Raw genomic sequence first — 27,716 nt, forward strand, 5'->3', positions numbered from 1 at the left:
GACACTCTCTCTGAAAATAATCTCAAAGTATTCTCTGGCTTAAAAAAATGAAATCACATTCCTAAGCCTTATGGGCTGTGAGGATGAGCACTTACTGCATGTCACGCGCATGCTCCAAGCCTCAAGGATGGTGCTGCTGCAGTCCATGCCACACAGCATAGCAGCCCCAAGAGGCCGGCGTTGCTGTCAGACCCATTTTACAGATGGGGGAGAAACAGCAAAGGAAGACCAGGGCAACTGGTTCCAGCCCCCTTCAGGTAGGGGTACGGAAAAGATGGGGGCATGAGGACAGTGCCTTACATCTTGGAAACTCTTAGCCCACCCCCGCTGTCACCTCCAACCCCACAGCAGGCCTCTTTCCCGCCAGCTCAGCCTCCAAGCACTGCCGCTTTTGAGCTTTCTCACAGGGATTAGCTGAAACCTTTGGATTCTAAAGCCTGCATTATTTCTCATTTACAAAGTTCTGGTCCCCACCCCACCCCCCTAGCCCTGGGTCCTCGGTCTTCAAAGACAGAGAACCTAAGTCAACACATCCAGCTTGTGCTGGGTCCCTCCTGTGTGCCAGGAACCACTTTCCCTATGGGCCAGGCTGCAGTTCTCATAGCCCTGCCGCGGAGGGTGTGTAAAGGCCCACACCCAGTAGGGCTGCAGGCCCAGCCAGGCAGGTAAACTCGGGTAGTGCGGGGAGGCCTGATCCTCCGGGCCAGGAAGAGCATGAGACAAAAACAGGACAAAAGCAGAAGAAGCCTGAGGCCTTTTATTGACAATTCTCCACGTACAGATCCTTTCCATGGCTCTCCAATGTAAACAAGCACAGAGCATTTAACTCTCATCTCCCACCAGGACAAAGGGGACACCAAGCCTGCCTGGTTCCCCACAGACCGGTACCTGGTTGCCAGGTCCACACTTCACCTCATGTGTGGCCCAGTGGGAAGGCTGGCCCTCCCCTTCCCCACCACCATGGACGTGGGCCTCAGCCCAGGATGCCAGGCAGAGTCCAGGCAGGAGGAGCCACTTTTCCTCCTCACCCCTCCTTGCGCTGCATGTTCCCAGGAACCATAAAATAAATAAATAAATACATTGAAAAGGCAGGGCAGCTGGGGGCAAGAGAGAGAGGTCAGAGCCAGCTCCGGGCTTAGGCAGAGATAATGGACCCCAGAGACCAAGGGAACAGAAAATTGGCCATGAGGCCCTATCCCATAACTGAGCCTGCCCTCCAGCACATGGCCGAGGAATCCAGGACCAGGCTCAGCAAGATCCCACACTTCCCAGGACCTCAAAAGTCAAGGGTTTCGGGACCTCCACTCTGCTCACCAGGCCTCCCATTCCATGGGACAAGGACTGGGGAAGGGAGATGGGGTACTGAGCCAGGGAAGGGGTGCCTTAGACTCGGGCCAGGAGGAACAGGAGTGATCTAAGCAGCCTACAGCCACCCCAGCAGGGCTGAGGACATCACAGCATGAAGTGAGCTGAGGTTTATAAGCCAAGGTCTCTGCTGGGTGGGGCTTTGTGACGCTGTGAACACCTAACACTGAAGGTCTCCACTACCCCCCTGTACTACTCCCCCTGGGAGCCTGGAAATGTCAACCATGCTAGAAGGCTACTGGTCTTGTCAGGCCTGGCCACATTCACTACTGGGAAACTAGTCAGATGCTGGTACCTGGAGGAAGGACATTCAAACCGCAGCGCTGGGGCATGCTGCTGCAAGCACTTCTGCAGGCTCTCTGAGGCAGAGGGACTGGCCCAATAACCCCAGGAAAGAACTCCTTTTCCCAATCTCAGGTCTTCTGGAATCCCCAAGCCTGGCCAGACTAGCTCTGACCATAGGAACCTAGTTGAAAGCAGGCCTGGCTCTCTGCTGCCCTCTGGTGGACTGGCCCTGAGCCAGTGCAGCCCAGGACAGAGCAGGGCAAACAGCCAGGGCTCCCTAGGGTTTGAGCACAGCATTGCTCCAGCTGAGCTGGAGACAGCAGGGGACTGACAGGGAATCCTACCTAGCACTCAGGCCACACTCGCCCAGCACACGCCACAGGGGCCAGGGGGTAGGGAGAGTGGGGATCTACTGCTGGCCCCAGAACGGCTGCCTCATGGAGCCTGGCCTCTTGTGTCACTTGCTCAAGGTCTGGTTGCACGAGGCACACACAAACACAGTCTCTCTCTGGGCTTCAGGGGCTGGAAAGGAAGAAGAACTTAGTGAGACACTTCTTTGTGCCCTTCCAAGTATTAGAACCTCCCTCACAGAACCCAGACCGACCACCCACTGCCCAGCCCAAGCCCTCCTGGACCCAGCTTGCTGCTGGCTCAGCCACACCTCCTTCCTGGGGATCTGTTGGCCATGCCAACACTAGGCCTCTCCAGGTGTTCTGTGCATTCAATATTCCTTTGGCACCCACTGAACACTTAAAAAATGTCTTCACAGTAAAATACCAGAGAAAACTTTTCCTAAAACGTTTTAACAGAGGCTATCTCTGGGTGGTAAGATTACAGGATTATTGTTCCCTTCCTTCTTCTGCATAATACTTTCCAAATTTTGCAGTTAATGAGTATGTGTTACTTGTAAGATCAGAAAGTGGGGGGGGGGGAGTTGGTCTCACACTAACATACCACAAGGCAGTAAGCAAAATATATTTTTCGGGCTGGGGATATAGCCTAGTGGCAAGAGTGCCTGCCTCGGATACACGAGGCCCTAGGTTCGATTCCCCAGCACCACATATACAGAAAAACGGCCAGAAGCGGCGCTGTGGCTCAAGTGGCAGAGTGCTAGCCTTGAGCGGGAAGAAGCCAGAGACAGTACTCAGGCCCTGAGTCCAAGGCCCAGGACTGGCCAAAAAATATATATATTTTTCAAGAATGTGTGTCTGAGTCAGGTGCTGCTGGTAGCTCACACCTGTTATCTTAGCTCCTTGGGAGGCTAAGATTAGGAGGATCGAGATTCCTAGCCAGCTAGGGCAGAAAAGCCCATGAGATACATAGGGACATGATAAATTATACAGATCTCTAGGCATTCACACACAGTGAGATGAAAGGAGGATACTCTTAGGAACACAAAAGCACAATGCATCTATCTGATCATATACAATAATATATATAAAAATGAACTCCAGGAAATAAAAACAAGAGCTTTTTCTTTGTTGTTGTTTCTATGTTTTTCTTTCCTTTTTGTCTTATTTATTTGTCTATCTTTGGGAAGTAATGGGGGCACACAAATGGAGGCACAAAGGGCGAACAAATGCAGCAGGGATACTCACTAGATATTATGTAAAAAATGAACCATACAGGCTGGGAATGTGACTTAGTGGTAGAGTGCTTGCCTAGCATTCACGAAACCCTGGGTTTGATTCCTTAGTACCACAAAACAGAAAAAGCCAGAATCGGTGCTGTGGCTCAAGTGGTAGAGTACTAGTCTTGAGCAAAAGAAGTGCAGGGACAGTGTATAGACCCTGAATTCAAGCCCCAGTACTGGCAAAAAAAAAAATACAAACTTGTGGATGGGGATGGAAGGAAAAAAGGGGGAGAGAGCAAGGGAACAGGTGACATTTTCCAAAAAGAAATGTACTCTTTAACTGACTTATGTAACTGTAACACCTTTGTACATCATCTTTAATAACAAATAAATTTAAAATAAATAAAATCCCATGAGACTTTATCTCAATGGAAAAAGCTGTGTGTCTAATAGTGCATAGATCCTACCTATAGTGGAAAGAGGAGAGAGAGAGAGAGAGAGAGAGAGAGAGAGAGAGAGAGAGAGAGAGAGAGAGAGAGAGAAAGAGAAAGAGGGCTGGGATATGGCCTAGTGGCAAAGAGTGCTTGTCTCGTATACATGAAGCCCTGGGTTCAATCCCCCAGCACCACATATACAGAAAACAGCCAGAAGTGGTGCTGTGGCTCAAGTAGCAGAGTGCTAGCCTTGAGCCCCCCCCAAAAAAAGCAGCCAGGGACAGTGCTCAGGCCCTGAGTCCAAGCTCCAGGACTGGCAAAAAAAAAAAAAGAGAGAGAAAGAGAGAGAGGCTGGGAAATATGGCCTAGTAGCAAGAGTGCTTGCCTCCTATACATGAAGCTCTGGGTTTGATTCCCCAGCACCATGTATACAGAAAATGGCCAGAAGTGGCGCTATGGCTCAAGTGCTAGCCTTGAGCAAAAAGAAGCCAGGGACAGTGCTCAGGCCCTGAGTCCAAGCTCCAGGAATGGCAAACAGACAGAGAGAGAGAGAGAGAGAGAGAGAGAGAGAGAGAGAAAATATTAATTGCATTCCTGGTGTATATCCAGGCAGGAAGTGAGACCTTATTTCAAAAATATTATCAGAAAAAAAAAAGCTAGAGGGATGGCTCAGTAGTAAAGCACCAGTCTAGCAAGTGTGAGGCCCTCTGTTCAAACCCCGGTATTGGCACAAAAAAAAAAAATGTGTGCACGCACTTGCCCTGTGTGCATGCTACAGATTCAACCATCCTAAGATACGCGAGGAACACTTTCTTCCTTGTGCTTTCTTTATGTTTCATTTACAACAAGTTTGTACAGCTCTTATAAAAGAAAATGGTTTTTATTCGGTGAGAAATGCTACCATGGTGGCTCTCTCTGCCCAAGGCAGAGGGGAGCCTGGAGGGGTGCTATTGTTATGTATTACAGTTGAGAAGCTGTCACGTGTTCATTCTGCTACCTTGCATCATAACTCCCAGGTTCATTACGCTACTCTTCGCAAGTGTCACATGTTTCCAGGTTTTGATTGTTAAGTGGGATGGACGAGACGTTCCCACCGATGTTGAACAAGGATGGCCTCACTCCTTTCCGACAATGCAGCCTCCCCTTCAGGGGCAGAGAGCTGGGATCAGCCTCCCCACCTTGCCCTGCCCCCTGCACCACTCACCTGTGGCCCCCATGGAGGACTTGGGCACCTTGAAGGAGCAGCACCGAGAGCAAAAGCTGTTCCCGCAGTTACTGCAGCTCCGCTGCAGACAAGAATCAAAATCAGTGCCAGAACGAGCCACCATCCTCAGGCACCTGGAACTTCAAGCACCTCCCTCCACCAACCAATCCCCCCCAAGGAGACAGACTGGGGAGGTGCCCCAGCGAGGCAGAAAAGACATCAGATTGACTGAACAAACACCCCACAGGAAAGCTGGTGGAGGCAAACTTCAGACACCAGGCCTCTGTGACCCGAGGAGTCAGAGGTCCCAACTGCCACAACTCAGTCACAAGCAGACAAAGGCAAACGCAGCGGCAAAGCAGTCACCAGCAAACGGCCTGAGACTTACCCTCTTCTTCAACACTGAGAAGGTGGCAGAACAGCCTGTACAGTTCCCTGAGAAACAGAAACAGCACCTCAGTTCTGACCCAGCCCCAAGCACTCACCAATCTGCACTTGACTCTCATAAAGGGGCACTGAGGACACCAGACCATCCCAGCCCATTCCTTGGCTGGGAAGGAGCCACTATCTCCAGGCCAGCACGGCTCTGATCCTTGCACCCTCCGCGAGATGAGCAGCCCCACTCACAGGCACAAGAGAAATGAAAGAACATCTTGAGAATCCATTCCAGGCATCAGCCAAGCTGGCAGGGATCTGACCTTCAGACCCCCAGGTGAAGTCTGCCTGACATGACTCCTTACATAGACTCTGCCTGTGAGGAGGGACAGAAATGCCTCCTGAAAACACACATACTTTCCTCCCTGTCACTAGAAGATTCGAAGTGAGAAGCTTAGAACCAGTTCTAAGCTTCCAAAGAGGCAAAGAGCAGACTGCTCAAGCTCAGTGAGCAGCAGTATCAATGACAAGGTAACAAAGCTTCAGGCAAAATAGGCCATGGCAGCATAGGAAATGGCTTGGGGAAGCAAGAGAGGTGTAAGGAAAGATGAAGGATTGGGAAGGTTTCTGGATCATGGGGGATCTAAGAACTGCTGTAATCTACTCAGGTCACAGTTTGGCCAGGAATAGAAACAGGTTCACAATGACTCCAAAGCTGTATTAGCACCTCCATGCAGTTCCTTCCTATGTCTGGCCAGGGTTACCTGGAGCTCTTGCTAAAGGCGTTTTCGTGGGATCAAGGAAAGGATTACCGAGAGCCAGGAGATACTTAAGAAGTACTAGAGTACTAAGGCTAGGTACTGGTAGTGATAGTGCTTTTGACCAGTTTGTGGTCCAAGCAGAGGAAAGAAAGAAGAGCTAAGCCCATGCATGCTGGTGGTACAGGGAACTGTCTGCTCCACTAAGAACTGGGGAAGGCAGAATATCTCTGCCTCCCAGAGCACGAGGACAGGGCAGTAAGACAGGGAAAGAAGCTCTAGGACTGACACTCAGGAATGTCCAGGGAATTCCTCCAAATGGGATGGAAGGCCAGGACCAAGCACCCAATAGCAGCCACACCGTCCATTGCAATAGCCAGTACCCACACACAGGCCTAAGCCCTGGGAAGGCTCTAGGAGCTGGTACCAGTTCAGACAGACAGTGCGGGAGAACAGCCCTGCTCCTTCTAACACCCACCTGCTCTTCCTGCCAGGATTCTCAGCAAAGGCCCAGACTCTCTGATCCTGACTCACCTTGTGATGAGGCCACAAAGACAGCAAAAGGAGCCATAGGCCACATGTGGCCTGCCAGGGTAATCACCAAATTGGCCTCCAAGACAGAGCAGGGCCCTGCCCACTAGGAATCTACAGAGAAGCTATAGAATAGCTATAGAATAGATATGGTTCCCCCAAGGTTCATGTTTTAAAAATCCTAACCCCAGCCAGATGCCAGTAGCTCATGCCTGTAATCCTAGCTACTCAGGAGGCTGAGATCTGAGAATCGTGGTTCAAAGCCAGCCCCAGCAGCAAAGTCTGTGAGACTCTTATCTCCAGGTCAACACCGGAAAACTGGAAGTGGCGTCATGGCTCAAAGTGATAGAGTGCTAGCCTTGAGCTAATGAGCTCAGGGGAAACACCCAGGCCCTGAGTTCAAGCCTCGTGACAAAAAAAAAAAAACCCTAACCCCCAAATGATAGGGAGCTCACAGAGCCTGAGGACATCTCAGTTGGGGGTGCAGGCAATCTAGGATAAAGAGGGAAGATACAAGGACAAATCCATGCATGCCCTGGATACAGTGGCTCCCAGAGGCCATCAGGCAAACTTCCTATGAGCCAGTGCTCAAGAAGGGAAGAAGGATGAGAAGAAACCCACACTCACTCCTTCAGCAGTTCCACTGGTCACATGCTAACACCCCAAGGTCCTGGGACACTTGCTTTAGTCACACTTAGAGCCCACAGTTCCAATGCTCTGGCCCTGTGTGTGGCCAAAGTCCCCTCCGCCCCAGTCTCAGCATTCCTTCCTGGCCACCCTAACCCAGCTCCGCTTCCCTGGCCATACCGAAGTTGTTGGTAGGGTACCGCTTGCGGAGCCGCTCTGTGAGCCGGGACACCTTGCTGCGCAGCACCTCGTTCTTACTCAGGAACCCATTGTCATGCAGAGACAGCTCATCCTCGGCTGGGCAGGGGGCGCCCTCCTCATCTTCCTGTGGGAACAGCTCCTTCCAGTCCCTCCCACCTCTCAACAAGGCCCAGGGGCCTTCAAGCAGAGGCACCTGGACACAGCTGACCCCAGCAGCATAGCCAGCTCTGCCACCTTCCCCAGCCCAGCCCAGCCCAGCCCAGCCCACCTTAGTGCACCTACTTACCAGCACCACCAAGTGAGTCTCCTGCCTCCCAAGGTGCAGGGGAAAAGAGAGAAAACAGAGACAGAGATAGCAGGGCAAGGAGGGGGTCCGGGGGCACCCCACACCCAGAGTGAGGTTAACAGATGCCCTTCCCTGACGGAGCCATCACTGAAGGAGCTGGGGACAGGCTGTGTACTACTCTTTCAAACCGGGGCATTCTACAGAAAGAACACATCACTCTTTGTTCCAGGGCACGTGCCTTTCTTAAGTTTTAGCTATTTTACAAACATAAATGTGAATTGTATCAGATGCAAAAGGTACTCCTTGCTGTAAGTCACAAACAAAAGTGCTTGAAAAATCATACTACATATCATCACCCTCCCCAGGTCAGTACTTCTTTTTTTTTTTTTTTTTTTTTTTTTTGGCCAGTCCTGGGCCTTGGACTCATGGCCTGAGCACTGTCCCTGGCTTCTTTTTTGCTCAAGGCTAGCACTCTGCCACTTGAGCCACAGCGCCACTTTTGGCCGTTTTCTGTATATGTGGTGCTGGGGAATCAAACCCAGGGCCTCATGCATACAAGGCAAGCTCTCTCGCCACTAGGCCATATCCCCAGCCCCAGGTCAGTACTTCTAATCATTACCAAGTCTTGGAGAAATCTTACAGCAGTCAAAATTCAAATGTCAGCAGAGATTGGGCTGATTCAAGAGTGAAGGCCTAGTGAAAATTTCAGAAACAACCCCCCTCCCCACCACACACACTGCTTACATCTAATTTCCACTTTACAAAAAAAAAAAAAAAGACAAAGAGAAATTATTTCCTACTCTAAGAAAAAACGACAATGTGGTCAGGCACAGGTGCAGTGGCTCACACCTATAATCCCAGGCATTTGGGAAGTAGAGATTAGGAGCATCACAGAGTGAGGATAGCCTAGGCAAAAAAGTTACCAAAAAGTAAGGCAGACATAATGCCAGCTATGAGGGAGGCATAAAGAGGAAGATCATATGACAAAAAAGCACAGGACTCTATCTGAAAAAGTAACTAAATCAAAAAGGGCTTGGGGGCATGGCTCAAGCAGTAAGGCACCTGCCAAGCAAACACAAGGCCCTAAGTTCAAACGCCAGCAGTGCCTCCCCAACATAAAAACAAAGATGACAATAAATGGCAATGGTCACTAACTGCAGTATAGGAGTAAAGGAGATAGTAGCCCCATGGCTAATGAAAACCTAGAGTTCTGAATAAAATCTCATCATTTTGAAACACCCGCTCAAAAGACACAATTTTTAAAGTTTTTCAAGCCAAATAAAACACTTGTGCAAACCATTAGTTCAAACCACTGTCCTACAACCAAGATAACTGTTGAACTTTCCCTAACCTCAAACTTAACAGTGTGGTGACTTTCTCCAACCCCTGAGAAGAACGGTGAGGAACTCACTCTGCAGAACAGCAGGACAGTTGAGAACAGGGAGGCCCTCCTCCAGCCTGCTCTCCTGATAGCAAGGCACCAAGTCTACTATCTCCACCAGAGAGAGAAGTCATCAGTCCCCAGTGGAGTTGCCACAAGACCTGCAGAGCCACCCCTGCCCTAGCCACCCAAAACAGATGACTGGATGGGCCACAGAGCAGGAAGCCAGGGCTCAGTGGCCTCATTTCAACCTGTGAGCTGTAGCTCACATCAAGTTTTGGCTTCTTGTGTGAATATGGAAAAATAAAACCTTCAGCTCCAGGAACACCCAGCTCCTGCCAGGTGGCACGGCATGCTGGGTAAGGGCCACACACCTCTATTGCATCTTTGAACTCATCTGGTTCAGCCTCCTCAGCCTCCTCCACACTGCCCGGCGTGAGGTCCTGGAAAGAGACTCTCAATGACAAACAGGAAGGATGATGGCTGCACAGCAGAGGGCCGTGTGCCCTGAGCCAGCATTCAGGTTCCTACCCCAGAGTAAATGGCACAATTGCAACGAAGTAGTAAGTCGTGGGAAGGAAAATAACCTGTAACTCTTGAAAGCAGGAAGTTGGGAACAAGATCACAGGTGGCTCTCAGTGGCTGAGAGCAGGGCTGTGAACCACCGGGCCTGGACTGAGACCTGGCAGCACCACTCACTAGCCATGATGCCTTGAGCAGCCACTCTGTGGCTCAGCCTTTTCTTCTGCTACTTCCAGACACACCTTACCTTCCTTGCAGGAAGATCTGTAAGGCACTTAGAACAGTATCTGACACACAGTAGGCACTCAATAAAGTTCAGGGCAGTTATTTTCGTTATGCTTATTATTGAGCACACCAGAGATCAGGCCCAGGAAGGAGCAGGAATCACAACAGAGACCAGTTCAGGAGCTATGAACTCTCTGAGCAGGTTGCTAAAAGGAGGACCCCCACCTGCCCTCAGCAGGATCCTGTGATGGCCAGGATACTCACCTCCGTGGGAGTGGGGGCAGGAGTGCTATCTAGAAAAGCACCTTTCCCCCCAACATCTGGTGGTGGCGGGCTCTCAAAGACTCGTTCTTGCTGCTTGGGGTTTATCCGCTGCTGCAGAGATGTCCTGTACTCAGACACCACTACCCAGGACAAGGAGAACAGAGTGGGAGGCAGATACAAGACAGAATAAGTAGTACTCTTGGGATACCAACTTCCACCCAAGCACCCTACCCTCTGCTACTGAAAGAGCTGCCTTCCTAACTGGTCACCCAGCCTAAGCCTCGTGAGCAACACAAGCATCACCACTTACCCCAGACCACTAAAGATTCAGTGGAGTAGGTGTGCCCTAAATTACACCTGGGTGATTAATTACCCCAGCAGAGGGAGGAAAACAAGTATAACAGTCATTCAAGTAACAAGACTGCTTCAGCACTTCAGAAGCCAGACAGCAGACTCTGGAATCAACACAGATGTAGCCACAACTCCAGGTGGCTGCTCCCCAGGGGACAGGCAGGAATCTTGGGAAAGCACTGCTCCCTCATCTCCCAGAAGCCACCAATCCCAGGAAGGAGTGATTCATCTGCTTTAGAAGGAAAGAGGACTGCACATGGCAGCCTCTCTGGAGAGATGGCATCCTTCCCTAACCCCCAGGGATCCAGGGTCCTCCAGGGGAGGACCCCAGTGTGGTGCTGCCCCCTTGTGGAAAGGACAGTAACACACTAAGAACTATAGAAATGAAGCAGAGGGCCCAAACTGGACTTCTGAGCCAGTCTGGGGCCCAAATGTCAGGCTCTTTAGGGCTTACCTCGGAAGAACTCCACGTTCCCCAGAAACAGTGTGCTGTTTAAAAGGGCAAGGACCCAGCAGAGAGGCAGCAGATACAGCATACAAACTGTGCCCAGAAGAGCCCCATAGAACCTGGATGATCAGGAGAAATTCCTACGATCAGAAGGTTTAGACTAAGCACACTCACATAGAGATCCAGGTGAGAAACAGCTGTGGGCATACTCAAACTAGAAGATCTGCTCATCAAACCAGTATAAAATCATGATGAGAGAAGATTTAGAAGTATCAACAAGTCACTGTTTTCTAACAACTGACTGACTGGTGAGGCCATGTTGGTGTCTGAAGCTGGGGCACACGAATGGATCAACTGTCATCACACTCAGGGACTAGACTGACACAGACAGCCTAGCATGTGACTCTAACTACTATTTCTCTTTGCGCGGGTCCTGGGCTCTTTGAGTATTACTTAATTTCCTTCACCCATAAAAGGGGGGGGGGAATACAACAGCACCTGCATCATGGGGTTACTATGAAGACTGAGATAATAACTTGTGTCTGACACAAGGTAAGAACTGGATAAATTAATCATAATTGTTATTCTTATGTAGAGCTTCAAACATATTCATTCCATTGAAAGAGAGGGAGAGAACAGGAGGGGAGGGAGGGAGGGAACTAAGTCTCAAAATACTATAAAGTATATATCTATGACCAACTACAGAAGCAAGGGGAGCATGAGATCAACTGCTATATCAAAGTGGTAGATTACACGGTAAGTTATTGCTATATATTTTTTAAAGCATCTAAACAACAGCAACGAATTAGAGCTCAGCAGTATCCCTGCAGATCTACACCCAGAGCAGAGGATGCTCTTCTCCTGAAGGTAGGAGGGGCCCTACATTTCAAGCCATTTCAAGGCAGCTGCCATTGCTTGGCAGAGGAGGGGTTCAAACTGCAAACTCCTACAAGGAAGTGGAGGTGGGGGAGGGGGAGGGGCCACTCACTGAGAGGATACCACAGGGTTTTCCCAGTGTAGCACACGGTAGGCGGCTTCACAGGTGCAGCATAGGCGAGTCAAGAAGGCCTCCAGCTGAATCAAGCTGCAGACACAGGGGCTCCGATGAGTAGGCAGGTCAGGCCCCACCCACCCATTCGGCAAGATGGAAGTCTGTGGAGGCAGAGTCTGGGACCACTGGCCAGAGGTAGATATTCAACCCCCTTGAATACACTGCCTGCACCTCAAGACTGTAGGAGAAGAGGGTCTAGCCAAGCTGCTTCAGGTACTATTTCCATCCCATTTTTTTAACCCCCTCCTATTCAAAGTTTCTGCTATTACTAACTATTGATGTCAGCCAAGCTACTTAACTGTCCCACAGCTGCAGTTCCCTCATATGTAAAATGAGTATCAGAAGGCCCACCCCTCAGGTATACAGAATTGTGGGTACACAGCACCATGAGGATAAATGACAGATCAATGTCTCCTCACCTAGGATGTAAGGTAGACCACTCGGGGAGTTCTGTTAACAGAGATAAACCCCAGAAGCCATGAGCACATCTGACACCCAGATCCAATCTATGAAGGGCTCCTTGGAAAAATGACTGCTTCAGAGCTGAGGCAGGGGAGGTATAAGATGAATGTAAACATCCTGTTGCACCATAACAGAAGCACTAGGAAATGATGGAGATACAAAAACCAACTCCAAAGTGGTCCCACTAGCCAAATATGGAACAATTTGGGATGGAAATAAATGAAGGCAATAGATTATAACCCACTGAATCAAATAAAAATCCGAGAGCTCATACTGTTAATATGAGCTCATACTAATATAGATGGAATGGTAATCAGAAAATCATCTCTCCAACCATCACAGGAATAAAGTGATTAAGGAAAGACCATGAGTGGTTTGAAAACAGTGGGTGTATATGTTTGATGAGCCTCACAGTATCTCCCTTCAGATTACTAACAATGAAAGGAGAGGATGGTGCACAGTGGGAAGCTGTAAACAAGTGAGTCAGAGTTAGCTTTTCCTAACATTACGGGCCACTGATATGAAATTGCCAACAACGCCCCATCACTTGCCATAGTCCTGTCAAAGATGCATCATCTGAGTCTAGCCAAGAAGAACCAAATTACCCAAACTGAGGAAGCTCCTACAAAAGAAAGAGCTGGTAGAATTTAAATACTCAAAATCAAGAGGCACAAAGACTGAGGCTCTCGGTTATAGGAGACAAACAGAAAAGCCCTAGAGGTCTGCACAGCTCCATAATAGAGCTCTTGCCTCACATGCAAAGTCTTAGGTTTGATCTCAGCAGCACGAAACAAAAACCTCAATGTAAGCCTGGTGCTGGTGGCTTACACCTGTAATACTAGCTACTTAGGATGCTGAGATCTGAGGATCCATGCTCAGAGCCAGCCATGGCAGGAAAGTCTGTGAGACTCTTATCTCCAATGAACCACCAAACAGGCAGAAGTGAAGCTGTGATTCAAGAGGGAGAGCTCCAGCCTTGACTGAAAAACCTCAGGAACAATGCTGAGGCCCTGAATTCAAGCCCCAGAACCAGGGCACACACATACACACACATACACACACACACACACACACACACACACACACGATCTTAGATTATATCTTGGGTCAGGAGAAATTGATAGGAAGTTTACTAACAGAACTGCCAAAATATGATTATGATCCATATAGTACATGACTCATGTTAATGTCAGTATTAAATTTTCTTTCTGCTTACAGTGCTATGGATATGTAAGAGGAAGTCCTGTTCTTACAAATACATATTGAAATACTTGGGGTAAACACACATGATGTTTGCAACTTACTTTTAAATAATTCAGGGAAAAAAATATGCAAAGATCGCAGAAACTACTATGGTAACAATTGTCCCAACTAAGTAAAGGGCATATGAAGCCTGTTTATGTCACCTGTGCACCTCTTCTCTATGTTTAAAATTATTTCACAATAAAAAAGGTTTTTAAAGAAACCAGACACCTGAACAAGGAACCAGTGGTTCCACGCCTACAATCCTAGCTACTCAGGAACTGAGATCTAAGGATCTCAGGATCTAGCCCATGAGCCTTTTTCTTTTCTTTTCTTTTTTTTTTTTTTTTTTGTCAGTCGTGGGGCTTGAACTCTGGGCCTGGGCACAGTCCCTGTGCTGAAGTTCAGCTCAAGGCTAGCAATCTACCACTTGAGCCACAGTGCCGCTTCCAGTTTTCTGCTCGTTAATTGGAGATAAGAGTCTCATGGCCTTTCCTGCCCAGGCTGGCTTTGAACCATGATCCTCAGATCTCAGCCTCCTGAGTAGCTAGGATTACAGCCATGAGCCACCGGTGCCCAGCAGCTACGAGACTTTTATCTCAAATTAAATCACAGAAAAAGCCAGCATGGCACTGTGGCTCAAGTGGCAGAATGCTAGCCTTGAGCAAAAGGAGCTTAGGGACAGTTCCCAGGCCCAGAGTTCAAGCCTCAGGACCAGCAAAAAATAAAAATAAAATAAACAAACAAATCACACACACACACACACACACAAAAAAAATACCTGATCCCATTTCTGGGCAGGCCCAACTATCCATTTATTTCTAACTTGTGCCACTCTTTTTGTTGTTGTTGTTTGTTTTTGACAGTCCTGGGGCTTAGACTCAGGGTCTGAACACTGTCCCTGGCTTCTTTTTGCTCAAGACTTACACTCTACCACTTGAGCCACAGTGCCACTTCCAGCTTTTTCTGCTTACGTGGTGCTGAGGAATCAAACCCAGGGCTTTATGCACGCTAGGCAGGCACTCTACCACTAAGCCACATTCCCAGCCCCACTGTACCACTCTTGTATGTGAAAATCCTACACAGAAAAATTCCAGCGGCCACCTAAGTTGGAACAGTTAACACTGCTCAGCTTCCTTCAGCTGCTTCCTCAAAGCATCAGCTCTGCCATGTTTAGGACATTTCTCCATAGTACATCTAAACATAAAACATACTAAACACTTCCTGCAGACCCAACACTGGAGTGAGCCCTATCATCCCAGTTGACAGATGTGGGACCTGATGCACAGAGCAGCAAAGCAACTTACCCAATGTTATACAAGTAAGTGGAAGCACTGAGCTTTGAACCCATGTAGTGAGGTGTGGAGGCACAGTGCTTAGTTAAAACCCTAGAATGTTTCTAGGGGAAAGAACATGGCTGTGAAGTTGGCTGAACCTGGAGGCTCATCCAGCTCACTTGCCAGCATTAAGTGGAGAATAATAGCAACCACCACCCAGAACTGTTCAGAAGATTAAATGGAGTAGCATCTGTGGTTTACCCGATACAATGTCTGGCGCACACAAATGCACTTTGTGGCAGCTGCTGTCATTCCTTGTCCCCCACTTCCCCCTGGCCTCTTTTTGATACTCACAAGCTCTTCACCTCAGCCACTGCCTCAGGTCGAGAAAGACGAACTTTCTGCAGGTCCTCTTGCCTCACACTGTGATACTTCCTCCGCATCAGTTCAGATTCGGGCAGCTGTGCCCGGCAAACCTCCTGAAGGTAGCACAGCAGGGCAGGCACAGAAATCATCAGGGCACCCACTGAGTACCAGGCACCTAAGGGATCAAGGACATTGCAGGTAATATGGCTTAGTAAGGCCCACCTACACATTCACTGCCTCACCTTTGCCAAGGCCCTGCCCAGGAGGCCTTTCCTGATCACCCTACAGGGAGGACAAAATATTTCATCCACCTAGTAGGCTCCTGAAGCCAGTTTTGTTTTTCCTCATAGATTTTATCAGCACACCATAGACTATGGGTGTGTTCACCTTCAGCTAATGGAAGCTTTTAAGAGCTGGCACTTTGTCCATGTGATCATTGATGGAGTTCCAGCTTCCTTTTTAATACATTAAAAAAAAATGCTGCCAGCATGCAGTAGGCAACTCCTGCTGCATTCTGGCCATTAAGGCTGACTGGAAGCCTTTCCTTTGGCTGTTAGATACCATCTGACACAGGTCTGAGAAATAATGAGGCTGAGATAATATTCAAAAAGGGAACTTCTCCCATATCACACAGCATCCCAACAGGAAGCTAAGAGAGCAATGGGCCTCTAATAAATGTGTGTTAAATTTCTGTCACAAGAACTGACATACTTCAGAGATATATTCAAAGAAACCTAACATGCTGGCAAGTTTTGATAAAAGAAGAGATTGAGAAAAAGATGCGCCAGGCACCAGTGGTGCATGCCTGTAATCCTAGCTTCACAGGAGACTGAGAACTGAGAATCATGGTTTGAAGCCAGCCCAGACAGCAAAGTTATTTCCAATTAATGACCAAAAAGCTGGAAGTGGAGCTGTGGCTCAAGTAGTAGAGCAAAAGCAGCTGAGAGATAGTGCACAGGCCCTGGGTTCAAGTCCCAGGACCAGCACCAAAAAAAAAAAAAAAGATGAACTCTTACACAAACTGGGTTTATTTTTAACCTACTAAAACACTCTCCACCAGAAATAAAGGCGAGGGGCTGGGGATATAGCCTAGTGGCAAGAGTGCCTGCCTCGGATACACGAGGCCCTAGGTTTGATTCCCCAGCACCACATATACAGAAAACGGCCAGAAGCGGCACTGTGGCTCAAGTGGTAGAGTGCTAGCCTTGAGCGGGAAGAAGCCAGGGACAGTGCTCAGGCCCTGAGTCGAAGGCCCAGGACTGGCCAAAAAAAAAAAGAAAAGAAATAAAGGCGACACAGAAATAGAGCACAAAGTAAGAAAAAGCATAAAGACTAGCTCCTCAGAACATTCTGCCCCAGACCCTTCCCTCATTTCTCCTAGGGCTAATTCTACAACCAGCTGTGGGTTCCAACCAAGGCAAGGGCTGAGTCACAGCAAACACTATCAGCAGATCTGGAAGAGGGCACCACCCAGGGCCACTATGTTCACCCATCTGTCCACACCTTCCTGTAGGCTCTGTGCCTCTCCTCACTGCTGGTGGCTGCCCAGCAGGTCCCCCTGGGCTCACTTGCTGAACCAGAGAAAAAGAATGCATATGGCAAGAAGCCCCTCCTCAGCCCATGGGACAGCTCTAACAACGCCTCAATCAGTCAGAAAAGCAGACAAAAAGGTCAGTGCATCAGCCATCAGTCAAGAAGGGGAGAACAGTAACAGCCACTATGAAGCTAAATGCCATGCATTCTCATTCTTCACAAATAAATACCCTGTGAGGAAAACACTAGTGTTATCCGCCTTATACAGGAGGACACTTAGGTCTCAACAGTGGGTGAAATAATTTGTCCAAGGTCACATAGCCTGGATCTCTCTAGAGCCTCTGTTCTGAGACCAAGCAGAGAGAAACTACCCCAGAGCAAGAAGAAAGGTTCCCTCACACATGGCCACATTTCAGTGTTCCCCCACATTCATTCTCAAAAAACAAAACAAGCCACTGACCCCTTAGAAGCAGTTCTTACCTTCATTCAAAGTGAGGAACAAGATGTTGAGACCCAGGCAGGTGAGCAGGGAGCACATAGGTGTCTGCCACCTGCAACACAGAGACCCTGATCACCAGCCACTCCTCCAGCTGCGAGGGGAGCCCAGGCAGTAAAGATGGGAGAGCCACAGGGAGGAGGCCTGGGCACAGAGGACTAAGAGGAAGTGAAAAGAAAGCCTTGTCTCTCAGCTAGGTGGCTAGGAGAGGAGCTAACAGGTCACATCAGCCCTGAAAGACCTGCCAAACTTTCTCCCTGAAGAAAGAACTCATAAAACACTTGTTAAGAAACCCAGTTAAGAAACTGCTTCGCTGGTGTGTTTGTAAGGGTCTGTTCTCTTTGACAGGGGAAGCTAACAGATCTTTTTCTTCAATATTTTCCTCTTTTCTTTTCCACAATTTGGTAAGAATATATCAACAGTGCAAGAATTCACCTAACACAGAAACCAATAAAGAACAGATCATAGACCAGGCATACTACTGGGCAAGCAGTGCATAATTTATATGTATTTCTTATATTCTCATTGGAGAAGTTCTCATTACCAAATGAGGTTAACTAGTTCATGTGAGGCTTTTAAACCCAATGACCTCTCTTTACCTTTCTCCTGAAGTTCAACACCCTCTACCAGTACCACTCTAACTGGGCCACGGAACACTTGATAACTGCTACTAGAGTAATAGCAAAATAAAATCTAGGTCTAAAGGCAATCCCAGTTGAGAGAAACATCACACTACCTCTAGACATCACTTCCTTCCAAAGCCTCTCCCCTCTACCTCACCTCTTCCCACAATTTGGTGTTGGGAAACCCACAAACAAAGTAAAGGAGTTGATCACTCTTTTAAGAAGAGTCTTAAAATTTTTACTGCAGGCTTCAGATCTAGCAGCCAAGGCTCCAGCTGAGGACCTTCTTCAAAGTCAAATCCTTCTTTACTATGAAAAGAACAATCAAAATCACAAGCTAATCTGACAGCCACTTTCATGGACCAGTGCTCCTTCTGCCAGCATTCCAAGAACATAGGCTGGAGGAAGGAGGCTCTGGGGGTCTGAGGCTTTCCCTGCATCCAGTTCTGACTCACTCCACGGGTCACATCTCTATGAAATAGAAATCTCTTGATTTGACCTAGGCTGCTGGCACAACAAACCAGAAGAGGAAAAGAAGGGTATGATATATGTAACTTCTGTACTTTGCCTCAAAAGGGTAAAACATGTGCCAGAGAGCACAGCCCCCACTCTCTGGAACCTTCCCCATCCCCTGAGGAAGATGAAAGTTTGTTAGCTAGCTAGCAGGTGCTGCTGGGATTATAAAATAAGACATGAGTCCCTGCTCCCACCCCAAAGGCAAGAGAAGAAACATGGCTCTAAATACTGACCACTTCATCTCTAGGGTTACTGTCATAAATTAAAAGACTAAAAGAAAAAATTCTTAGGGCGTTGGTCAGAGTTAATAATAAATGGCCCAAAACTAAAAGGCAGCCCAGGCATCATAACGCAACCCTGTCTCCAGAGGGGAGGAAAAAAAAAGGTCTAGTATTTCCACAATGAGTAAAGAATGAAAACTCAACGTTACCCTTTGAGATAACTGAATTCCAGTCACTCTGCCTACCAGTCTTCTCAAGCATTTTAGGATTGCATCTGATTCAAACTAAAAGCTTTTCCCTATAAATAAAGCATGAATGAGCACAAAACTTTACATGCAGTTTTGTGGAATTCATTGACCCCTAAAGCCCTCCCACAGGTTCCAAGTTAAGGTTGTCCTGATCTCTAGGAAAACCAGGTATAATGATTCCTGGTGTAAAACAATACTAACCTTTGCAAAAAAAAAAAAAAAGCCTTTATTTTTATTTCTAGGGCTCAAATCCAGAACTTGCTCACTCACTCACTTGCTAGTGCTTGAGCCATGCCCCCAGCTAGTTAGAGATTGAGTCTCTAAGACTTTTCTGTCTGGGCTGGCTTCTTGAGTAGCTAGGATTACGAGGCCTGAGCCACTTCAGGCTAAAAATTTCTTTTTTAACTTGAATCTAGTCCAGCCTTTAAATCTAACTTCTTACTCAAATCTAAGTAAGAATTCTCAGTCTTTTGCACGCCACTATCAACAAACAAGACTAATTTAGACTGTAATAGACTTAAGGGACATAACCACCTAGGCTGCACGGCCCTAGGTTAGAACCTGATTGGACTAAAACAATTCCTCATGATACCCTTGAGAAAACTGAGCAGATCTGTTTATGAACTGACTACAGAAAGACATCAAGGAGTTACTTATTAATAATTGTGTTGGGTATAATGTAATTTTGATGATGAAAGAAAATGTTCTTCATTATTCAGAGAAACCAAATGATGTATTCAGGGAATAGGATGCCATATATCAGTACTTTCAAAGGCATTCCATTTTTGGCAGTGGGGAGGGGTCAGTTGTGGGGCTTGAACTTAGGGCCTAGGCACTGTCTTTGAGCCTCTTTGTGGTCAAGGCTAGCACTCTGCCGCTTGAACCACAGCACCATTTCTGGTTTTTGAGTGGTTAACTGGAGTTAAGAGTCTCAAGACTTTTCTGCTCAGGCTGGCTTCCAACTGAGATCCTCAGATCTCAGCCTCCTTAGTAACTAGAATTACAGAGGTAAGCCACCAGCGCCTGGCTTCATTTTATTTATTTATTTATTTTTAAGAAATTAAGCAGCCAGGGCTGGGGATATTGTCTAGTGGCAAGAGTGCTTGCGTCCTATACATGAAGCCCTGGGTTCGATTCCCCAGTACCACATATATAGTAAATGGCCAGAAGTGGCGCTGTGGCTCAAGTGGCAGAGTGCTAGCCTTGAGCAAAAAGAAGCCAGGGACACAGTGCTCAGGCCCTGAGTCCAAGGCCCAGGACTGGCCAAAATAATAATAATAATAATAAAGAAATTAAGCAGCCAGATAGAGCACTAGCCTTGAGCACAGAGAGGCTCAGGGACAGAGCCCAGGCCCTGTGTTCAAGTCCCAGGACCAGCAAAAAAAAAAAGGAAGAGAGAGAGAGAGAGGAATGAATAAAAAAGAAAATTATGAAGCCACTGAAGAAGAGAAAAATTGAGATTCATAATCCCAAATGACCAATAAAAATAGTACCACCTTATTCATAATTATTTCACATTTGACTTTTGCTTAAAATTGTATCCCAGCTTTAGTATTATACTAGTATTGGAAAAGAAGAGAAAAAAATTAAGCCTGCTATTAGCTGTAAAAAGCCAATGTTCAAGGCTAATAGTCCTGAGACAGGAAGTTATCTTGCCAAAAGAAAAATCCTGATGAAAGACTAGATGGTATCCAGTTCTTGCCTCTCTTAGGTTAGGGCTGGGACACTGGGTGGACCTGGATAAATCTAGATGTCAAACAGACCCTCTAGAACTAGCCATCGCTAGGATGAGAACAGACAGCACAACCACTGCCTAGATGGCTAGCAACTACAGAGCAGGGAGCTAGAAGGTAGAGCAGGCCAGGGGTATTCCAGAAAGTCTGTACCTGAGCAAGTATCGAACACCATCACCTGCATCCTTCAAGGGTTCCAAGTAGATCTCCAGCCTCTTATATGACAAGACCAAGTTGAAAAGATCAAACGCTGCTGCAGTCTTGGAAGGGGGAGGTGGAGATTCTGGGAGAGCCTCAGGCATCGTGCTGGGACTCACCTCTGGCCCACTCCCTTCTCGCTCTGATGTCTGCATCCTGTAACCATAATAATTCCTGACATTTGCACTGTACTTCCAGTCCCCCACACATTCCCCTTTGAATTACTGCATGTTGTACTAACAATGAAATCGACAGGGACACTACATCTGGAAAACCCATTTCACAGAATAAATTTTGTTCTGCTGAATTTCAGCATGGTAAAATGAATATTTCTGATTTTAAAAAAAAATCCTAGCCAGGTGCTGGTAGCTCACACCTGTAATCCTAGCTATTCAGGAGGCTGAGATCTGAGGATTGCAATTCAGAACTTGCCTGAAAAACTTGTCCCTGAGGGGCTGGGAATATGGCCTAGTAGTAGAGTGCTTGCCTCAAATACATGAAGCCCTGGGTTCAGCACCACATACATAGAAAGAGCCAGAAGTGGCACTGTGGCTCAAGTGTTAGAGTGCTAGCCTTGAGCTAACAGAAGCCAGGGACAGTGCTCAGGCCCTGAGTTAAGCCCCAGGACTGGCAAAAAAAAAAAAAAAAAAAAAAAATCTTGTCCCTGAGACTTTTATTTCCAATTAACCATCCAAAAGCCAAAGTGGAGCTATGGTTCAAGTAGTAGAGCAACAGCCTTTAATGGAAAAGCGAAGAGACATCGTCCAGACTCTGAATTGAAGCTCTAGTACCACGCACACACACACATGCATATAAATCCTGTTTTTCAAGCCCCCATCCAATCAATGCTCTTTAACATCAAGCCTTTAAAGTCATAATGTGCAGGCACACTTGGTTGCTGGAAGGAGACGGCCCACAATCTCAAGAGAAATGAGGTCTTAGAATATTTCTCTCCAGATCTTTAATTCCTACTCATCCTTCAGTTGTCACCTCAAACACCACTCTCTTGCTCTGAGAAATCTCTGCCAACCTCCCCAGATTGGACTGGAGTTTCTTCTCAATGCTTCAGAAGCTATGCACTCTCTCTTTAAGACCCTTACCATATCCAAGTACAACTCCTAGCTTTCTTAGGGTCTCCTTTTAACTTTGGCTGACCTCCATTTATTACTGTTATTGCACACCGTTTGTGCTTAGTAGTAACTGCTTGTTGAATAATAATACATTTCTCCGGGTCTACTACAGTCTCCTGCCCTGCTCAGCCTCTAACCCACCCCCTTCCTTCAGTTCCTAGCAACTTCGTGGCCCCCCCGGAGGGGGGGGTTTAAGATCTTTTCCTGATTTCAAAGTCCTGCTCTGAAACTCACACATCAAGTAAACAGAAGCAGCTCAAGTCACAGAACCTCCACAAACAGCAACATAAACCAGTCCTAGGCAATGAACCTGAGAAGGGAGGTGACAGGGAGGGTCCCTGGGCCCCCACCCCCACCCAGGTCCCCACAGGCCTACTCAGGGCGAAAGGACCTGGACATGCGCGAGACAGAGCCAGGTCAGCACTGGCAAAGGCTTTTATGGGCCGGGAGGCTGCTGGAGTGTCCTAGGCCCGGAGAGGCTACCCCCAAGGTCGGCCCCCACCTACCTGCACACGGGCTTGGAGGGAGGAGGGGCAGGGACGGCCAGAGGGCACCGGAAGGACCCCTGCACCCCTGAGTGTCTCCCTGGGCCCGCTCCTCCCCGCCCCGCCCCACCGCGGCGCCTCCCCCCAAGGCTCTCCGGAATAGGCAGGTCCCAGAGCCCCCTTCGCCTCCGCCGCTTCCGGGACGCCAGTCGCTCGGCGGCGACGTGCCATGACGTCATCGCGCTCCGCCCCGCCCCGCCCACTCGCTCCGGGTTTGGCTCCGCCCACCCGCCCTGGCTCAGGTGAGCGCTCTTCATTGTCAACGCCGTGGCTCAGCGCCTTTCCGCCCGTCACCGGGCCGTGTGCGCTCGGTTCCGGCCGACCGCGCCAGCGCGGGCCGGAGACCCTGCGTCTCACTGCCCGCCGGACCCCGAGCCCGGCTCCGTGGCTCAGGGATGTGATTACCCCAGCTTGTAGGGATTACAGCCGGAGGCTGGACGATCCAGTTAAAGCTGGGAGGAGGGGGGTGGGGAGGAAGGGAGGAAGGAAAGGAAGAGAAGGAGGAGGAAGAGGAGGAGAAGGGAGGGAAGGAGGAGGAAAGAAGAGGAGGAGGAAGAGGAGGAGGAGGAGGGGAGGGAGGAAGTAGGCAGGGAGAGGGAAAGCCAGAGAAAGAAGAAAGGACAAAGAGAAAACTCCTGAGAAACTTCCATCTTCCTCCTCTCCCCCCCTCACATCCACACACTTTGGCCCTTACCTGACTGTCGCCTCCTAGGGACTGAGAGCCCCGGAAAGGCCCAAGCCTGTTCCCTGTGTGCCAGACACCTACCAGAGGATGTCATTCATTGTTTCCTGGGTGGCTACAAGCTCCTGGGCCCGCCTGTCTGCGGCTTAATCCTCTTCACTCTGCCTGACCCTGTTAATCTCCCTGAAAACACACATCAGATGGCTTTTGCATTAGTGCCAGATAACACCTGTTTACTGAGCTCACTGCCCAGCAGCCGGGCACTGGACTGAGCTCTGTGACTAAGCTCTCTGAAGACATTATTTTATCCCATTAGCCTCCCATAGCCCGTTTATTGAGTTATTTAGTTATCATTTCACAGATGAGGAATTGAGAGATGGCAAGAAATAAACTAGCCACTGGGAGTTGGGATTTTAACCTATGTGCCCCCAACCATACCCACCACCACCACTAATTCATCAGCCCTCCTATTCCCCTTCAGATGCCTCACCCTTGGCCAGCCAAACCCTTCTATTGTTACCCTCCATCGCCCTGGCCCTCCTGTCTCCAGCCAATGGCTTGGGATACCCTTCCCCCACCCTTGTTTAGATCCCAATCCAACCTACTCTGCTCAGAGGGAGTCAGATGTCTTCCAGACTTCCCTGTCTGAAGCAGCAGGATATAATCACTTCCCTTGCAGAACAGCCTCAGAGTTTTATCAACATCTCTTCCAGCTAGTATCGCCTTTCAAAAAGACAGGCTCCAACTCCTCCAGCCAGGATTCCAACTCTCCCCACTTCCTGCTCTGTCCAAGGGGCCCTGCAATCTTGGCACTCACTGCCCCTTTGCCCCTCATCCTAGAGACAAAAACAAGGTTCATGGAATAATTCTCCACCCCCTCTCACCTTCTCTAGTCAGGAAGCCTGGCTACTCTGTCTACCTCTCCATCCTCACCCAACTCACCCCTTACCATACTGCAGCCCTGAGCTTCCTCGCTGCTCACCTGGGAATTCCTGGCTTCCACACACAATGGACACTTCTAATTTCACTACTCTTCCTTTCCCACACCTTAGCCTCTGTGATATCACCATCTCCCACTAGCCCTCCCACGTACAAGCTTTTCTTAGAACTTTTATCCTATCCCCAAAATGCTGTCTGTGTGCCTCTCTCCTTCCTTTTCCTCCCTGAGAATTTCATTCGCTCCCCTGGTTTCTATTGACTTAATTGTTTCCTGTATCTGTGTCTCCAGCAGCCAGAGCAGCTGCTGGCACATAATAGGCATTCTGTGAAAGAAGTCTGCAAGGTGATAGCCTTGGAGGACTGTATGTGAATCTCTGCATTATTTCTTGTAAACTGTGTGTGAATTGTTATCTCAAAATAAATGCTTATAAGCTGGTGGCTTATGCCTTCAATCCTAGCTATTCAGGAGGCTGAGACCTGAGGATTGTGGTTCAAAGCCAACCCCAGGCACAAAAGTCCATGAGATGCTTATCTCCAAAAAAATGACTTGGAAAACAACAGAACTAGTGCTGTGGCTCAAGTGGTAGAGCACTAGCCTTGAGCACTGAGAAGCTCAGGGACAGAGCCCATGCCCTGAGTTTAAGCCCCAGGACCAGCAAAAAAAAAAAAAAAAAATGTTTATAGCATGTAGGAAATTTTTTTTTGTATATAGCTCCTTGGTTTAGTCAACTTTTTCAATTATCTGGCTTAATCCAATCCTAGTATGAGTAGGGTAGAAGGGCATTCCTTAGATGAGTTTGCTGGATGGCTGTTTTTCTTTAAAGTATAAATAATGAGGATAACCACAGCAGCAACCTCACAAGGCTATGCTTAGAATTAAATGGCTAGTAGATAGGTAAATTTCTGGCATGTTGTAAGTTTAAAATTTGTTAACAGCCTTTACTATTTTTGCTTTTACCTGATGCCCTCCGACCACCATCCATGGCTCAGAAATCAGACAAGAATGTACACAGGTCCAAATGAAGGACTAGAATGTACCAAATCTCACATATACACACACCTCCTCAGCTACATTCAGTACACCTGATTCTGTCCCTGAAGGTGAGTCTTTTCCCAGAAGCCTCTCTGGTCTCTCAATGCAGATAAACTGTGGCTGCCTCCCTGCTCACCCTCTTGCCCAGTCCCAGGTCTGAATCCCAGGGGGGAGGCCATCACCACTTCCCCTCCCTCTTACCTCTTTCCCCTGCCCTCTTTGCCCTCTTGCTAGGAAATTTTCCTTTGTACCTATGACCTGCCAGGGGACCTGGCATAGTCAACTCCCCCAGAAGCCCCTCCAGTTCTTCCCCTATTACTATGTGTTTTCACATTCTTTCCCCCACATTCTTTACTCCAGGTCTTATTTCATTGCACCAAGTCTTCTTCCTCCTCTAGAACTCAGCTTTGGTCTCGCCCCTTCGGGCAGGCCTCCCTGGCATCGCCCTGACTATCAGCAGCTATAATCGAGTGCCCGTTTGATTCAGTCCCGTGGGTTCCCCCGCCCCAACACTTGGTATATATAAAGTCATTGTTTATTCTGTGGCTCCTCTATATAGGCTGTGAGAGTCTTGAGAGAATATGGCTAACTTCTCTGTGTCCGGCTTCTAACACAAAGTTGTTTTTTTCTCAAACCTGGTCATTTTATTGATATATGCCTACTGTACATGCCCTTGAAAATCACTACATTAGGTGTTAGCTAGAACTTTTACAGAAATTACATGAATATAATACTATAGTATATTACATTTTACAATGTAAAGAATACTCAACACATAACCTTCTGCACTATAAAATATGTATGTTCAACAGACAAGGGCCTCATATCTAAAATGTACTTAGAACTCAAAAAATTAAGTTCCTTCAAAATAAATCCTCCAAGAAGCAACTGTCCCATTCATAAGTGGGCTAAAGACTTAAAGAGAGACTTCTCTGAAGAGGAAATGAGAATGGCCAAGAAACACATGAAGAAACGCTCAACATCTCTGCCATAAAAAAATGCAAATCAAAAACAACATTGAGATTCCAACTTAACCCCAGTCAGAATGGCCATTATCAAGAAAACTAATGAAAACTGTTGCTGGCAGGGATGTAGCCAAAAGGGACCACTACTACACTGCTAGTGGAAGTGCAAACTTGTGGGGTTTTTTAAATTTAATTTATTTATTAATTGAACACAAATTTTTTGACAAGGTGTTGTGCAAAAAGGGTACAGTTACATAGTAGGGCAGTGTGTACATTTCTTGTCATATCTTACGCCCTGTTTTTCTATCCCTTCTCTAGGTCAGGTAGACATATATACAATATACAATGTATCAAGAACATATACAGTAGCCACGTGGCCACGCCCAAGAAAGTCCGCCTAGGGCTTTAAATGTAATGTCGATATTAGACCATATGTCGACAGTAGTCTTATATGAACGTACAAACATAGCTTTTGAGCTATTGTATTCCCCTGAGAGGTCAATTTTTGACCTTTATATTCTAACACAAAGTTAGATGCTCAGCTGATCTTCATCAAACAAGTTTATACTTGTCAGTTTTTAACTTGTATTCTTTTTTTTTTTTTTTTTTTTTTTTTTTGCCAGTCCGGGGCCTTTAACTCTGGGCACTGTCCCTGAGCTTCTTTTGCTCAAGACTAGCACCCTACCACTTGAGCCACGGTACCATTTCTGGCTTTTTCCGTGGTACTGAGGAATCAAACCCAGGGCTTCATGCATGCTAGGCAAGCAATCTACCACTATTCTACATTCCCAGCCTTTTAACTTGTATTCTAACCAGATATGTATGTCTTTCTTTCTGGATGTCTTCCTTTCTTCTGAAGGGCAGAATCCACACTTCCTTCCATCTAAGTCCCAATACAATTCCCATTTCTTTCAAAATGATAGCTGTGAAACTGGCTAAGGTAAGCAAGGTTCAAATTCTACAAGCCATGGACTCTTAGTTGAATAGAAGACACTAACTTAACTCAGCCATACTACAAAGCAGTGGGTCATCTAGGAAAACAATGTTTAGAGAAGTGACAGGTTTAATCTAAAGGTAGCATGGAGAAAGCTTTGTAGACAGTTTACTTTGTGAGCTGAGAAGGTCATTTCCCTGATTACAAGAAAAAAAATTAGGGCTAGGAATGTGGCTTAGTGGTAGAGTTCTTGCATGAAGAGCATGCATGAAGCCCTGGGTTTGATTCCTCAGTACCACATAAACAGAAAAATCCAGAAATGATGCTGTGGCTCAAGTGGTAGGGTGCTAGCCTTGAGCAAAAGAAGCCCAGGGACAGTGCCTAGGCCCTGAGTTCAAGCCCCAGGACTGGCAAAAAAAAATTACTCTGATGCTGTAATGACCTAAAATACACCATCAGTAATCTACTCCAAAGGCAAATTTCCTTTTTATTTTTTTTCACTCTTCCTCTAGATGAGTCTGGACCACCAGCCTCAGGCTAGTTGTAGCTAGTAGTAGAATTGGTTTCTTACTCAAGCAATTACATAATTAAGAGATATTATTCCAGAACTCTTTGACATTATTTGGAAGGAATATCAGAGGATACAAAAGATCAGAAAGGATCAATAGTCATATTCAACAGCAATGATCAAG

At 47.5% G+C, this 27,716-nt stretch overlaps 1 protein-coding gene across 3 annotated transcripts; it reads right to left on the minus strand.

Annotated features, from left to right (window-relative positions):
• Positions 1–742: 742 nt before the first annotated feature.
• On the minus strand, positions 743–22,581 carry Zfyve27 (zinc finger FYVE-type containing 27). Of its 3 annotated transcripts, none has more exons than XM_048338522.1 (12): positions 22,433–22,581; positions 20,752–20,952; positions 17,242–17,312; positions 15,217–15,403; positions 11,819–11,914; positions 10,837–10,949; positions 10,032–10,171; positions 9,395–9,463; positions 7,333–7,477; positions 5,250–5,296; positions 4,862–4,943; positions 743–2,172 (listed from the first exon to the last, which is right to left on the minus strand). In XM_048338522.1, exons 2-12 carry the CDS (start codon positions 20,949–20,951, stop codon positions 2,108–2,110), a joined length of 1,215 nt encoding a protein of 404 aa, XP_048194479.1. In that variant the 5' UTR covers position 20,952; positions 22,433–22,581; the 3' UTR covers positions 743–2,107. The 3 variants fall into 3 exon arrangements, with proteins under 3 accessions (XP_048194479.1, XP_048194480.1, XP_048194481.1); XM_048338523.1 differs by lacking the exon at positions 22,433–22,581 and adding an exon at positions 22,161–22,184; XM_048338524.1 differs by lacking the exons at positions 17,242–17,312; positions 22,433–22,581 and having other exon boundaries at positions 20,752–20,915.
• Between the last annotated feature and the right edge of the window lie 5,135 nt (positions 22,582–27,716).

This window comes from Perognathus longimembris, chromosome 2, assembly GCF_023159225.1.
Source record: "Perognathus longimembris pacificus isolate PPM17 chromosome 2, ASM2315922v1, whole genome shotgun sequence".
Taxonomy (NCBI): Eukaryota; Metazoa; Chordata; class Mammalia; order Rodentia; family Heteromyidae; genus Perognathus; species Perognathus longimembris.

What these genes read in the sequence shown, in the direction of transcription:
- Zfyve27 (XM_048338522.1), bottom strand. Translation starts at nt 20,951, where the DNA reads ATGCAGACATCAGAGCGAGAAGGGAGTGGGCCAGAGGTGAGTCCCAGC. An exon ending in GGTGTTCGATACTTGCTCAG is followed by an intron (nt 17,313 to 20,751) that starts GTACAGACTTTC and finishes TCTGTGTTGCAG; the next exon opens with GTGGCAGACACCTATGTGCT. An exon ending in TCTCAGTGTTGAAGAAGAGG is followed by an intron (nt 4,944 to 5,249) that starts GTAAGTCTCAGG and finishes TCTTGTCTGCAG; the next exon opens with CGGAGCTGCAGTAACTGCGG.